General features: G+C 45.7%; 2 protein-coding genes across 2 annotated transcripts; both read left to right on the top strand.

Annotated features, from left to right (window-relative positions):
- The first annotated feature begins 5,390 nt into the window (after window positions 1-5,390).
- LOC127777645 (uncharacterized) lies at window positions 5,391-6,700 on the top strand. Its single transcript, XM_052304253.1, has 3 exons — window positions 5,391-5,500; window positions 5,593-5,988; window positions 6,212-6,700. The coding sequence occupies exons 1-3, from the start codon at window positions 5,396-5,398 to the stop codon at window positions 6,314-6,316; spliced, it is 606 nt and encodes a 201-aa protein (XP_052160213.1). The 5' UTR covers window positions 5,391-5,395; the 3' UTR covers window positions 6,317-6,700.
- Window positions 6,701-9,690: 2,990 nt separating this feature from the next.
- Window positions 9,691-12,641, top strand: LOC127775619 (probable receptor-like protein kinase At4g39110). The gene has a single exon (XM_052301884.1). The coding sequence runs from the start codon at window positions 9,856-9,858 to the stop codon at window positions 12,391-12,393; it is 2,538 nt and encodes an 845-aa protein (XP_052157844.1). The 5' UTR covers window positions 9,691-9,855; the 3' UTR covers window positions 12,394-12,641.
- The last annotated feature ends 1,996 nt before the right edge of the window (window positions 12,642-14,637 follow it).

Below are 14,637 nucleotides of genomic sequence, written 5' to 3'. Positions count from 1 at the left end.
AAATATTTGGAGGGACGTCACTCCCTCTAAATCTCGTTTTTGGTTTATAGTTCAAAAACTACAAAAGAGTTATTGTAACCTGGTGTACATTTGTTACCAACCAGCTGAGTAAACTGCTGCTGTCTGTATGAGATTCATACACAAACACAGCTGACAGTATCAGCCAGTATGCAGTCTCTGTCTGGATGTGAGCTGATCAGCCTGACAATTACTAGTTTGTACTCCATTTATTAAGAAAAAAAATATCATCATTGAATCATACAAGTCTGATGACAAAAGAAAGCAAAGCATCATGCTAATGATCCCCATAATTAACCATTGATTCCCAAACAGTGGAGCACGGAAAGTAAACAGTTGAATCCAATCAGGAACACAAGGCATTCAGCGATACGAGTCAATCTTTAATGAATGGCCGCCACCCTAACAGTGCTACTTTGTTGTGCCTTATTAGTGTGTTTTTGTGCACTGTCAAAAATATAATCCAATGAATAAAACATACAGGATCAGTTGCATTGTGTTCTTGTAATCACAACTGATACTGAATTGTTTTTAAGTTTTCAGAAACTGTTACTGAATTTTTAAATGGCACTGCTACATGTGCGTGGTGCTGTGCATTAGTCGTTGGAGGGTGAGCTTAGTTTAACTGAAACTGAAGTAGTAACTACTATATGCTCATGTGCACAGCAATCAAGTCAGCTTGAGAGATTGGATTAGTAAACCAAAGCCACTGAATTCTCCTCAAATACTACTACAAAAAAGATCAACAAGTTGCTAATAACAAGAGATCAACTTTTCTTTTTCTTTTCTTTTTGTCAACAACTCTTCATCAACAGTCTGAAACACGCAGGCCGGCGGCACAAGGTGACAGACAGTCTGAGCTCCACCGACAGTCAGGAGTGTCGCGCGTGTGGGGCCCACCTGGGGATGCCACGCTGGCACTGTCAACGCTCTCCTCTCGCCTGCGTTGACCGAGGAAAGAGACGCTGTAACCCACCTCCTCGTCTCTGCTTCCTTTCTTCCTCCTCTCTTCTCCTCCTTCTCAAGTTCTTCTTCTCCTTAATCAGCTTTGCTTTCTGATGAAAAAAAGACAGGTATCTGATTCGGAATGCAGCCAACCACGTTTTGATTTGCACAATGTTTTTTATTTCCTTTTCTTTGGCGATTGCTTTCTGTGGTTCTCCTCTTATTCCTTTCTTTGTCCGATTCCTTTCCTTTTCGTTTTGTTGTTTTTATTCGTTGCAGAGATTAGTTAATGTCGGTCTATGAGTTCTTAACTACTAAATGTGGTTTTATGTGTGTTGTGTTCGGACGCTTGCATTGCCGTATTTTACAGAAACAAAAACGCACGCCTGATTATTCTGTACTTAATCTTGGTTTGAGATCGCTTAATTGTTCTGCTCTGAATTTTCCATTCAGATTATTTGACACGTTTTAGTTAGTTGGTTTTTCAAATATGCAGTAGTTGTTGTTTTGAATTGTCAGCACCGTGCATTTTTATGGCACTTCTATTTCCATCTAGGCAATGCTATATATAACCAGGCAATATGGATAGGATCAAGACTGAGCCAATTTTGATTACCAGAAATCCAGGCCCGGTTTAGTTTCCAAAACAAAAATTTTCACGCTGTCATATCGAATATTTGGACACATGCATAGAATATTAAATGTAGTCAAAAAAAATTACACAGATTGCGTGTAAATTGCGAGACGAAATTTTTAAGCCTATTACACCATGATTTGACAATGTGGTGCTACAATAAACATTTACTAATGACGGATTAATTATGCTTAGTTAAATTTGTCTCGCAGTTTCATGGCGGAATCTATAATTTGTTTTGTTATTAGACTATGTTTAATACTTTAAACGTGCGTCCGTATATCCGATGTGACAATCAATCCTAAAAATTTTTCCCAGATAAAAAAGGCCTCAGAACTACACAAGGAAAAAATATCCAATTTTGAAGCATGTTTTTCGAAACACTTTTTGAAATATGTAAAGCATTGCTCTCTTATTCTTCCTCTTCCCAACAACTGTTCTTCATGAAACCTCACTATTTTTTTTAACTACTCGCACGAGACGGTGCGAAGTTCTATTGATAGAGCAGGAAAAAAATTACAAGATTACAACCCTGGAGGGTCGTAACCAGAAAAAAGGAAAAAAATATACGACCACCCACACACCGACATCGCCAGCACACAATCCCAGGAGAAGACTAGCACCGGATCGACCGCTGCTAAGCGTGACCGACCGCCGCTAGACCAATAAAGAGACACAGACGAGATCACCCCTAGGGGATGCCAGAACGAAGCCTCACTATTCATTTCATCGCTGATGAACCTTCCTATTAGTCGCAACAAGGCTCATGATCAAAAGCTAAGCTTACGATATCTTATAGCTATACCGACACCGATGCTAAATCATGTAGATTTAAATTAAGCTAAACATATGGGAATATATATAGAGGCGTATGTACATTGCCAGTGTGACATAAATCATAATAGCATATGGTTAGGGAGTCATATCAATCAGAGAGGCTAAAGACAATAATAGAGCCCTCCAAAGCTGCTTCCAAGCACACAGAAAATACAGGTTAGCTATATATTGAGATGGATGGATGGATGGATGGATGGATGACCTGAGTGATCGGAAGGTGCCGCTTCCCTGTCATTGGTCATGCTGCCCATAGCCTCTACTTTCGTCCAAACACGGACCAACTCGCTTACTCACTTCGTATAATTTTCCCTTTTAAATGTATGATTCCCACGAGAATAATATAGAAAAATTCTCACGAAATCCATATAGAATTCTTTTGTTTGGCGAGGGTTTTCTTTTCCCTTCTCTTGCAACCCGTCTGGGTTTTTACTTTTGTTTATTGAAATGTAACTGACTATTGTTATGCGGTCATACCGGTTTCTTTCCTTTTCTTTTTTTTGAAAAATAAATTATTTTGTTCGAGATGGAGTCCATAGTTATGAGAGTTTGAATCATGGGCCTAGAGAAAATGTTTGTGTGAAAAAGACAGTTATTGTATTTATGTTAGAAAATACTTTTCAGAAAGTGTTTTAATCGCCTTTGGATTGCAGGGATTTGTTAAAAGGCAGAAGTTTCACATGCTGTCCATGCCTATATCTGTGGCCCAGGGAATCCAAATGGCTTCCAAGACAGCCTGGGTGCCTGAATACGACACAAAAGGTTCAGAGCAACCAAAAATCATTTCATATATAATACTTTCTTAGCACGAACTAATTAAAATTAGAGAGATCTTGCGTGATCCTGGGCAGGTTTGAATTGACCACAAGTGTCGGTTTAAATCATTGCGAGTGTTCGTCCTACAGTATAGCCACACTGCACGTAAACCTGAAACCTGAATGGCCCATACTTCCATCACCATGCATGATAGTACTAGTTTAATACTGGTTTATAATACCAGTACTAGCAGTTGGTATGCGATCGTTGGAGTGTTAAACATAAGTGATCAAATAATTAAATCATTTGGCACAGTTTGCCTTGAGTATTCAGTTAGCAATTAATGGCCAAAAAAATAATAATAGAGAGAGAAGGAGCAATTGCCAGGTAGTTCGATCGTCTGGTGGCTTGTGCCATCTCTTTAATATAAAAGCAGATGGATCGATCAGGATCGGTTTAGCGAGGCATTACCATGTGCTCGATCTGCTGCTCATTAGCTCGCCTTGCTTAATTAGTCTGGTTACAACAACTGATCATGTGGAGTGGAGTCCTGTACTGCAGTCCTGCAGGCTAATTTCTCTCCCGAGTTTTGATTATATATTCCGGTGGGATGTAGAGCTCAATACAGTGGACATTGTTGTACTCATGTAATTTTAACAATTTTCAAGCTCTACATTTCACGACAGTGCTTCTGCAATTTTCGCTTTGAAAAAAAAGGTGTACAAGCAACTGGCGTGAAATGTGGAGCTTAAGGAGTGCAATTTCTTCATAACATTCTGATGGTCAGAGCAAGAGGCGATGCAGTAGTGCAGGAGTTTGGTAGAGAGCAGTTCAGTGCTTGAAGCATTTTCAAAATGTTTAGGCAATTCCAGACACAGCTGAATATGAGTTGCTACCACTTAGAAAACATGTATGGATGCAGAAAAACGGTAAAGAGAGAAGGGCAAGCAATGGGTGTACATTGTGAAGTGGGGTTGTGGAAATTTGCAGTGGATCTCCCAGAACAAGAAGCATGATGATCATGGTTTGCTACCACAGAAATTGCTTTTGGCAACAGAGAGAGAGATGCCTCCGGACCAATCATCTGATTCTGACTTTTTCTTATGTTCCAGACCACACCATCCAACCATCATCAACTCTGCTCTGCTCTGCTCTGCTCTCTCTCTCTCTCTCTCTCTCTCTCTCTCTCTCTCTCTCTCTCTCGTTTTGAGGGATGACATTTGGAACTTTTAATAAGAAGCCAGGGGTTGAACCTAGTTAAAAAAAATTGATTACATTAAAAACATGTCTAGCTAATTTACGTGCTACGCAATTTATCTTCCAATTACAATACCCAATAGAGACATTCTCTAAACCAAATCCTCGACTGTGTGTTCGCTCGGCAGGTCAGGTTCCGTGTGTTATCGCCTCCTGGCTAGACCGCTCTCTCTTCCTCTTGTGGTAGTCGGCTTCAGGATTGGTGGCCAACCTCTAGGGCATGCTTATCTGAGCATCTCCGTGCCGGTTTCGACTCTCTGATACTTCTGGTCTCTTGGCACTGTGGAAGGAACGGAACTCCAGAATTTTCGATTCTACGCTCTCTTCGGTCTCAGTGGTTCTAGAGTATATCTGCTTGGAAGATCATCTGTGGTTTTTAGCGTGCATTGCTACTTTTGGAGATTTATTGAAAATGTAGCGTGGCTCTACCCCTTCCCACCAATCGGAGTTTCATAGCCGCCGTAGTAGTTTTTTTTCGTTCCTAGCTACAATTTTTGTTTTGCTTTTCTTCCTTCCCCTAGCATAAGCCGGTCTGGCTGATTGCGTTGTGTATCAAAAACTATTTTTCCTCTAATATATTAACGTGCAATTCTTTTACGCGTTCGTGAAAAAAAATAGACCAAATCTCAGGACATGACATTCATCAACTATGCTCTTTTTCTTCAAAGAGATACGGAGTATCATGTTTTGTTGGTCTCCTGTTAATTACGACTACTCGGTGGGCCTCAAATTGGGCCTGGCATGTAGGCCTGCCACGAGGGCCATACAAAGCCTAACCCCAACAAATCCAGGCCCAGTATGACAGTGTCCAAGTCAAAGGTGCGCGCGCGAGGAGCGCGGGCCAGATTGCGGAGCCGAGTCCACGACCCGATCTTGGCTCCGCCCTCGCCGCCGCGCGCGGCCTTCTATATAAACCGTACCTGCCGCTGCGTGCTCCGGCGTGCAACCGCCATGGCCGACGTGCTCCTCGGCTCGGAGCGCCGCGTCCTCATCAGCGCCTCCGCCCTCCCGCCGCCGGAGACCCTCCTCGGCCGCCTCGACCAGCTCGACCTCCGGGTGAGCGCGAGAGAGCGTCGCCGTCGCGTGTCGATCGATCCATTCGTCGATTGATCAGTGATCACCATGTCGTTGTTTGATCTTTGTTTCAGTTGCGGCAGCTGGAGGAGCAGCGGCGGGCGAATGCCGGCGACGGCGACGGCGGGCCGGCGGCGCACCACCAGCACAGCAAGTCGCTGCCGGCGGCGGCGCTGCAGCACGTGCAGGCGAAGGGCAGCCTGATGGACCGCCTCAACCTGCTCGAGTCACGCATCAGGCAGCTCAGCTGCGAGCTGGACGTCGCGGCGGCGGCCGGCGGCTCGAGCGTGCCGGCGGTGGCGCGGCCGGCCGAGGACCGCGCGTGGTCGGAGCCGCCGCTGCCGGAGCCGTGCAAACACCAGGCGCCGGTTTGCGCCGCCGCCGCGGCCGGCGGCGGGAGCTGGAGCGGCGCGCATTTCCTGTACAAGGGCGCGCGGCAGCTTCATCGCACCAAACCGAACACATCCACGGTGACATGATTATTACAGATTAATTAATCGCATTCATTAACAACACACACATTAAGCTCGCTAGATTAGTACTAATAATAATTGCAGAAATGTACAAAGAAAGAAAAGTCTGGAAACTGTGCATTATCAATACACATTTTATCGATCTGATATAAATCTGAATCTCTTGTTCGAAAAATATATAAATCTGAATTAATTTGATGGATATTTTTTTTATCTGAAGATGAAGAATCTGAAGGAAGCGAAGTGTGCGTGCGAGAAGGAGAAGAGGAAGGCGGAGGAGCGGTGGAAGCCAGCAAGGAGGAGGTGGTTCAATGTCGGATGCTAATAATCAAACAAGATATCATGCGTGGATTAACTTATCTATCCTTATTCTCTAAGTGCTTATTACTCCTATTAGGAGCTAGCTACTATATACCGTACGTATACACAGTACTATTATGTACTCTCTCTCCATTTCACAATGTAAATCATTCTAATATTCTCCACATTCACAGTGATATTAATGAATCTAGACATATATATTTATCTAGATTTATTAATATCAATATGAATGTAGGAAATGCTAAAATGACTTACATTGTGAAACGGAGGAAGTAAGCGTTTTTGTTCTATACGTATTGTTTTAATTCTTCTGTTCGATGTTAGTGTCTGTTGTGTTATTGGTTGTAACGTGCAAGACGTATAAAATATAAACGGGAATTTTTAGCTACTTTGGTGTTTTGATCGTTAATGCACAAGAAATTAATATCTCCAGTTTCCCTGATCACTAATGACCATTGATTCGAGCCTGTTTGGGCCAAACAACCGCAGAATTTGCAGCAGGTGATCGATCGACTCCGTCATTGCAATTCAGCTGTGTAATTATTGGAGGCAAACAAGATAATAGTCAGTCACCCCTACTGAACAATAGTAACGTTACTGCAAACATAGGATTTTGGACCACTGCAAACACAAAACATAAACACGGGTTCCTAATTAATCGAACTTATTATGCATCCATGTGATGTGTTCGGTGCTTGCTCCATCAACCAGTGTTGTATGCTGTCCAAGTTCATGCATTATTAGAAGAAGAAGAAATAACTGATTAAATCTCTGAATACAACCGATCCAAATTTGCAGCGCCATTTCTACCTCCCATTTGCCCAATTCCATTCTTCAACTCCAAAATTTTCAACTTCTTCATTTTCCGTTAGCACACTATTCAAACTATTAAATGTGTTTTTTAAAATTTTCTAAATAGAATTTTTTAAAATACAAATAAATCTATTTTTTAATTTTTATAATTATTAATATTTTATTAATTATATGCTAATTAGATTTCGTGCGCGGTACAAATCTTGCTCCTCCACCTGCAATCGAACGAAGCCGTCGCGTGCTAAGAATAGGCGGCCGACGCGGCGCGCGTATGCGAGAATTTGCGAGCGGTGGAGCGCACGAGGCGGGCCCAACCGTAGGGGCGGCCTGCTTAAACTAAACTTGGCGCTCTCGCTGGCCCACATAACCTCGAAAATGCTTGAGATCATAAGTCCGACGAAAAGAGAAGATCGGATGAACAAACTACTAATAGTACCCTACGTCTCCACATATTCATATGATGGTCTTCAGAATGTTTTATCTTTTGAACTATTTATCCAATTTATGATATGATCACATCATTATATTTGTTACAATTAAATCTTTATAACAAGATATCACATTATTGCATTCCGATGAAAGAAAAATATATGTTTCAATCCGTTAAATTTAATGTTTTAGACGCAGTAGCAATATGTTTCAACGTGTGTTTTTGTTATGTTTCATAAAAAAAATTAAATGTTTCAATAACTGAATTTTTTGTTTCACTATGTGCAACTCAATGTTTCACCAATCACTGAAAAAAATATGAGACGCTATTGCCCCTAGTCTCTCTTATGCTATTCTATTAGCTTTCTCTCCCACACCATGCATGATGCAAGTATTTAGTGATCTTAAAAAAAAATTCTTCTAAACTACTTATCCGTTGAACGATTCGATCACACCGTTGAAATCATTATAATTAAATCTTTACAACAAGATATCGCATGATTATATTCTGATGAAAAAAACATATGTTTTAGACAATAAAAACTCAATGTTTCATATGTGATAGAAATATGTTTCACCATGTGTTCTTATTATTATGTTTCACAAAAGTTCTATATGTTTCATAGGCTGACTTTTTTGTTTCACTATGTATAACTTAATGTTGCACCAACAGTCAACCGAAACATTTGACTGTCCGATTTTTTTTATAACGTCGGATGTCCAATTTGTAGCTCTCTCCGTTTACTCCTTCTCTATTCAATAAAAATTGGCAGCTTGTCTTTTCTTAAAAAAACAAAATTTAAAGAAGAGAAATAAACCTTGGATTGGCTATGTCAATATGTTATGACCTCACCACTCACCACTAGTCCACGGCCCAACGAAAAACAACGGGCCGAACCGGCGTGTCTCCTCGACCGCGACCGTGATGGGCTTAGAGTGCTGCACGCCGGGCGCTCGACGGCAGAGGAAAAATTGGACGCCTCGGGCGCCCGCGCCTCCTATCGCTCCTTTTAAAACGATTTTTCTCTAAAACTAGTTATCCAATCTACGATCCGATCACACCGTTGCATTCGTTGCAATTAAATCTTTACAACAAGACCACACATGATTATATTTCGATAAAAAATATTTTAGCTTTTCTATTGATATTTTTTTGAATATTGCATATGATCTCTTTTGATGTTTCAGCTAGTAGTTTTACGATGTTTCAGCTAGCACTTGTGATGTTTCACTATGTACGGATCAAATATTGTAGTGTATTTTGACATTATGGAACGCGCCGTTACAACAAATCACCCACATATTTTGAAAACCCCCTATTAAGGGAATTTGGTTTATTTTTATTCCACAAAAAATGTTTCATCTAGTGTACTCACAATATTTCACTATGTATAGATCCAATGTTGCAGTGAACTGAAATATTCCATTGCAACAAAAAACCCATATATTTTGGAAACCCCCTATTAAGGGAATTCATTTCATTTCTTGTTCCACCAAAAAATATTTCACCTAGTGTACTTATAATGTTTCACTATGTATGGATCAAATGTTGCAGTGAACTGAAACATTCTTTCGCTATTTGCTGAAACATTATTTTTATATAAGGTGAAACAACACCCGATTTAAACGAGTGAAACATTTTCGATCTATTTAGTGAAACAATTCTGATATACCTGGTGGAACATTGTGTAACATTTAAAAATAATTCAACAATAAGCTAAAAAAATCGTCGGAATATATCCATGTGTGGTCTTATTTTGAAGATTTAATTGCAACGAATTTAATGGTGAAATCGAATCATGATTTAGATGAGTAATTTAAGAGAAAAATCAATTTAAAGTAGTTTTTGCACGTAAATCGGGCGCTGACGTCATGCTGATGTCAGCGCCCGATTTTTCCCCAAACGTCGGACGTCCGAGCCGGAGTTGCCTCCACCTGCAAATTAGATTTCGTGTGCGGTACAAATCTTGCTCCTCCACCTGCAATCGAACGAAGCCGTCGCGTGCTAAGAATAGGCGGCTGACGCGGCGCGCGTATGCGAGAATTTGCGAGCGGTGGAGCGCGCGAGGCGGGCCCAACCGTAGGGGCGGCCTGCTTAAACTAAACTTGGCGTGCTCGCTGGCCCACATAACCCGCCTACCTCTCCGCCACCCTCTTCTAGGCTCCCTAGCCCCACGCCCCCTCCTCCCTCTCCTCCGATTGGCCCCACCAACCAGAGAGAGAGAGGGCGAGAGGGCGCCGCGCGCCTCCTCCAATAATACACTGCCACGTCTTGCGTGCCACGTAGGCCACCCCACCACCATGCGCCGCCGCGGGAGGATGATCCCGCCGGCGCTGCTGCTGGCCGCCGCGGTGGCGGCGGCGCTCGCGACGGCCGTGTCGGGGCAGGGGCGGCCGGTCACCGAGAGCGGCGCGCAGACGGCGCCGACGCCGTCGACGTTCACGCCCAAGGACAACTTCCTCATCGACTGCGGCAGCACGAGCCCCGTCACCACCGGCGGCAAGGTGTACAAGACGGACGCGCAGTCGAACAGCCTTCTCTCCGCCAAGGACGCCATCAAGGTCGCCACCACCGACGCCGACGTGCCCTCGCCGCTCTACCTCACCGCCCGGATCTTCCGCGACGAGGCCGTCTACAGCTTCCCGCTCACCGTCCCGGGCTGGCACTTCGTCCGCCTCTACCTCTTCCCGCTCAAGAACTCCGACTTCGACCTCGCCACCGCCACCTTCACCGTCTCCACCGACACCAACGTCCTCCTCCACAGCTTCACCGCCGAGAACAAGCCGGTCATGAAGGAGTTCCTCGTGAACGCCACCGAGAACCACCTCGCCGTCAAGTTCTACCCGCTCAAGGGCTCCGCCGCGTTCATCAACGCCATCGAGGTCGTGAACGCCCCCGACGAGCTCATCACAGACACGGCCATGGGGATCGCTCCCGTCGGAGAGATGACCGGGCTCGCCGAGGCGGCGTACCAGGTGGTGTACCGGATCAACGTCGGCGGCCCGGCCATCGCGCCCGACAAGGATACGCTGGGGCGGCAGTGGGACGTGGACGCGCCGTACGTGCAGTCGAAGGAGGCGGTGAAGGACGTGTCGGTGCCGGTGGGGAACATCAAGTTCCCCGACGGGACGTCGAAGCTGGTGGCGCCGGCGCAGGTGTACGCGAGCTGCGCGAAGATGGCGGACGCCGGCGTGGGGAGCCCGAGCTTCAACATGTCGTGGAAGATGGAGGTGGACCCGGCGTTCGGCTACCTGGTCCGGCTCTTCTTCGCGGACATCGTGAGCAAGAGCATGAACGACCTCTACTTCAACGTGTTCGTCAACGGGCGCAAGGCCATCTCCGGGCTGGACCTGTCGACGGTGACCGGCGAGCTGTCGGCGGCGTACTACAAGGACATCGTCGTCAACTCGTCGATCGCGACGGACAAGCTGAGCATCCAGGTGGGGCCGATGGGGGAGGACACGGGGCGCGTGGACGCGCTGCTCAGCGGCGTGGAGGTGCTCAAGATGAGCAACTCGGTGGGGAGCCTCGACGGCGAGTTCGGCGTGGACGGGAAGAAGGCCGACGACGGCAGCGGCAGCCGCAAGGCCGTGGCGGCGGTGGGGTTCGCGATGATGTTCGGCGCGTTCGCCGGCCTGGGCGCCATGGCCGTCAAGTGGTACAAGCGGCCCCAGGACTGGGAGCGCCGGAACAGCTTCTCGTCGTGGCTGCTCCCCATCCACACCGGCCAATCCTTCACCACCAGCAAGGGCGGGTCCAGCAAGAGCGGCTACACCTTCTCCTCCACCCTCGGCCTCGGCCGCCTCTTCTCCTTCGCCGAGATCCAGGCCGCGACCAAGAACTTCGAGGAGAGCGCCATCATCGGCGTCGGCGGCTTCGGCAACGTCTACATCGGCGAGATCGACGACGGCACCAAGGTCGCCGTGAAGCGCGGGAACCCGCAGTCGGAGCAAGGGATCAACGAGTTCAACACCGAGATCCAGATGCTGTCCAAGCTCCGCCACCGCCACCTCGTCTCCCTCATCGGCTACTGCGACGAGAACGCCGAGATGATCCTCGTCTACGAGTACATGCACAATGGCCCCTTCCGCGACCACATCTACGGCAAGGACCTGCCGGCGTTGACGTGGAAGCAGCGGCTGGAGATCTGCATCGGCGCCGCCCGCGGCCTCCACTACCTGCACACCGGCACGGCGCAGGGGATCATCCATCGGGACGTCAAGACCACCAACATCCTCCTCGACGACAACTTCGTCGCAAAGGTATCCGACTTTGGGCTGTCCAAGGACGGCCCCGGGATGAACCAGCTGCACGTCAGCACCGCCGTCAAGGGCAGCTTCGGCTACCTCGACCCGGAGTACTTCCGGTGCCAGCAGCTGACGGACAAGTCCGACGTCTACTCCTTCGGCGTCGTGCTCCTCGAGACGCTGTGCGCGCGGCCGCCCATCGACCCGCAGCTGCCGCGCGAGCAGGTCAGCCTCGCCGAGTGGGGGATGCAGTGGAAGCGGAAGGGCCTCATCGAGAAGATCATGGACCCCAAGCTCGCCGGGACGGTGAACCAGGAGTCGCTCAACAAGTTCGCCGAGGCCGCTGAGAAGTGCCTCGCCGAGTTCGGCAGCGACAGGATCTCCATGGGCGACGTGCTCTGGAACCTCGAGTACGCGCTCCAGCTGCAGGACGCCAACCCGCCCGAGGGGGCCGACAAGCCAGCCGACCACGACGGCGCCGGCGCGGCCCCGGCGACCTCCTCCGGCTCCGGCGTCTCCACCGTGCCCGACGAGTCCACCACCGCCGCCGGCGAGATGTTCGCGCAGCTCGCCGACATGAAGGGGAGGTGATCTCCGATTATTGATTGGGCTCAGCAGCATGCATGATGCAGTGATCGATCGAGCACCGTACCGTAGTTGGCGATTATTTCATCATCGATCCATCGATCGTCGCGGTGGAACGTAAACTGAAAGCTATCAAAATCGAATTACTTGTCGATTTCCTGCCCGATTTAAGATGGCCGGTCGCAGTGTCTTGGATTGGCGATGGCGAGAAACCAAATTGAAAATTCCGTAAATATATACAGAACGCAAATGTACCTACGTGTTCATGGTGTGTTACTGTTACTCCTCTCTCTGCTGCGTTTTGTTAGCTAGGAGACGTGTCGCTTCAAATTGGATTCTTTTTGACTTTTTTTTGGGTGGTCAAGGTTGATTGTACAATATCAGAAATCATACATGCTACTCGACGCGGCTCGTGTTAATTGATCCGTGTGAATGCATCGTTCAGGGCTTGTATATGAAGATAGTTAATTAGTTTCACATGTACTGCGTACTTACTAGATTAAAGCAAATCATCATGTGAGTTTTCTTTTAAATGTTTGAGTAAACTTGATCAAACATATTTCGGGCAACTTTCTCGTTTAACGTCAGCACGCTTACTAAACAATTAATTGTGTTTTCCTTTCTAAAAAAATATACATAAAAATTATTTTAAAATTAGATTAATATTTTTTAAGTTTGTAATAGCTAGTATTAATACTTAATTAATTTAATCATGCTAAAGATTTTTTTTATTTTGCGTACGGTTGATAATTAAGCTCACTCCATACTCTATTTCGAAGGAAGCCTTAGTTCATCGGGGCTGCCTTAGTTCATCGGGGCTGCTGTCGGGAAAAAAAAAAAGATGAGTTGACATTGAGTTATCTTTCTTTGAAAAAACCAGTCAAATTACAAGAAATATAATCAAGATATCGCGGTAGATCACGATAAGAACCTCGTATATGCACATGATGGAAAATTATATAGTGGCCGCTGACTTGTATCCTCGTCATGTATTCTTCCATGCGAAGGATGCAACCGCTACACGTCACGCAGACTAATCAAGTAACCAGGGATGGCTTGGCTTGGCTTGGCTGGTTTAGCAACGCGGTTAACCTGGAATGCACTCCATCACAACGCTAGAAACCATCAGCTGAAGCGATTAATATGCTGGTTTGGAATATGTACATTAACTTTTAAAGCTGGTCAAAAACAGGCTAAACAGGCTCAAAATTCATCCCAGTTCGATTTGAAAAGAATTATCTGCATAGCATAGTCACGTACTCCCTATGTCCTAAAATATCTGGACAAAGCGTTTGTCAAGATTTGTTGTCCTAAGATGGCCCATCTTAAGTTGAGTTATTTTGGGACGGAGGGAGTACGAGATAATAATATAATAATTTCATATTATTATTGGTAGAAATAATAATATAAAATTATTGGAATGCCACTCCAAGCATGATTATCTGATTTCTTACAAAAATATTATACTAAATATTTTACTAGATCCGATGTGCTAGACAAGTCTACTAATATCTTATAGATATAAAAGCATATAATAACCGTTTCATGTATTTTGGATAGGTTTCTATCCAGTTATTCCGCCGTATATTTCTCACTATCCGAAGTTGCGCTCTAGACAAGATATTCCTTTTCTGTCTATGCTGAATCACGTTTTTAGCACAACCTACAATCCATAATTGTATTACATTTATCACAAAATACATGTTCTATAACCACAACAACCATTGATCATCTTCAATCTTCATCCTTTTGTATTTCCCACATAAAAAAATCCCTTATGCCCCCATTACAATGATTTAGGCTATGTAAGCTGCAATAATCAAGCTAAAGGAAAGCCTATTATGATAGTCTTCCAGCCTTGCATAGACAATGCAAAACCAGTCAAGCTCAGCACAGCCTCTGCTGGCCCCCACCCTTTGTACAGCCACAAAAGGAAGCTCCCCTCACCCTTGTGTGTAGCCTTTTGTGTGCATGGAGCAATTCCACTTCCTAGGCAAGGCAGTGAGCAGTCTGTCCTAGAAAATTAAAGGGCAGAAACTTCACCGTTAATCCGAACACGCATAGCCATACCCACACACATCTTAGATCTGACTTACAGGTGGGCCATAAATCAATGGACCCACCGTTCAGTGACGATAAAGTCAGTGTTACCAAGTCATTCCTGTTCTGGAAAAGACCCCTCCTATTTCTTCAAGCGACCAACGCAGCCACCCGCCCTGCATAAACCCTCACTTACATGTGGGCCCCACG

This window comes from Oryza glaberrima, chromosome 6, assembly GCF_000147395.1.
Source record: "Oryza glaberrima chromosome 6, OglaRS2, whole genome shotgun sequence".
Taxonomy (NCBI): domain Eukaryota; kingdom Viridiplantae; phylum Streptophyta; class Magnoliopsida; order Poales; family Poaceae; genus Oryza; species Oryza glaberrima.
Note: the sequence above shows the minus strand (reverse complement) of the source record. Positions and strands in the feature narration are given on the sequence as shown.

What these genes read in the sequence shown, in the direction of transcription:
- LOC127777645 (XM_052304253.1), top strand. Translation starts at nt 5,396, where the DNA reads ATGGCCGACGTGCTCCTCGGCTCGGAGCGCCGCGTCCTCATCAGCGCC. An exon ending in TCGACCAGCTCGACCTCCGG is followed by an intron (nt 5,501 to 5,592) that starts GTGAGCGCGAGA and finishes TCTTTGTTTCAG; the next exon opens with TTGCGGCAGCTGGAGGAGCA. An exon ending in CCAAACCGAACACATCCACG is followed by an intron (nt 5,989 to 6,211) that starts GTGACATGATTA and finishes TTTTATCTGAAG; the next exon opens with ATGAAGAATCTGAAGGAAGC.
- LOC127775619 (XM_052301884.1), top strand. Translation starts at nt 9,856, where the DNA reads ATGCGCCGCCGCGGGAGGATGATCCCGCCGGCGCTGCTGCTGGCCGCC.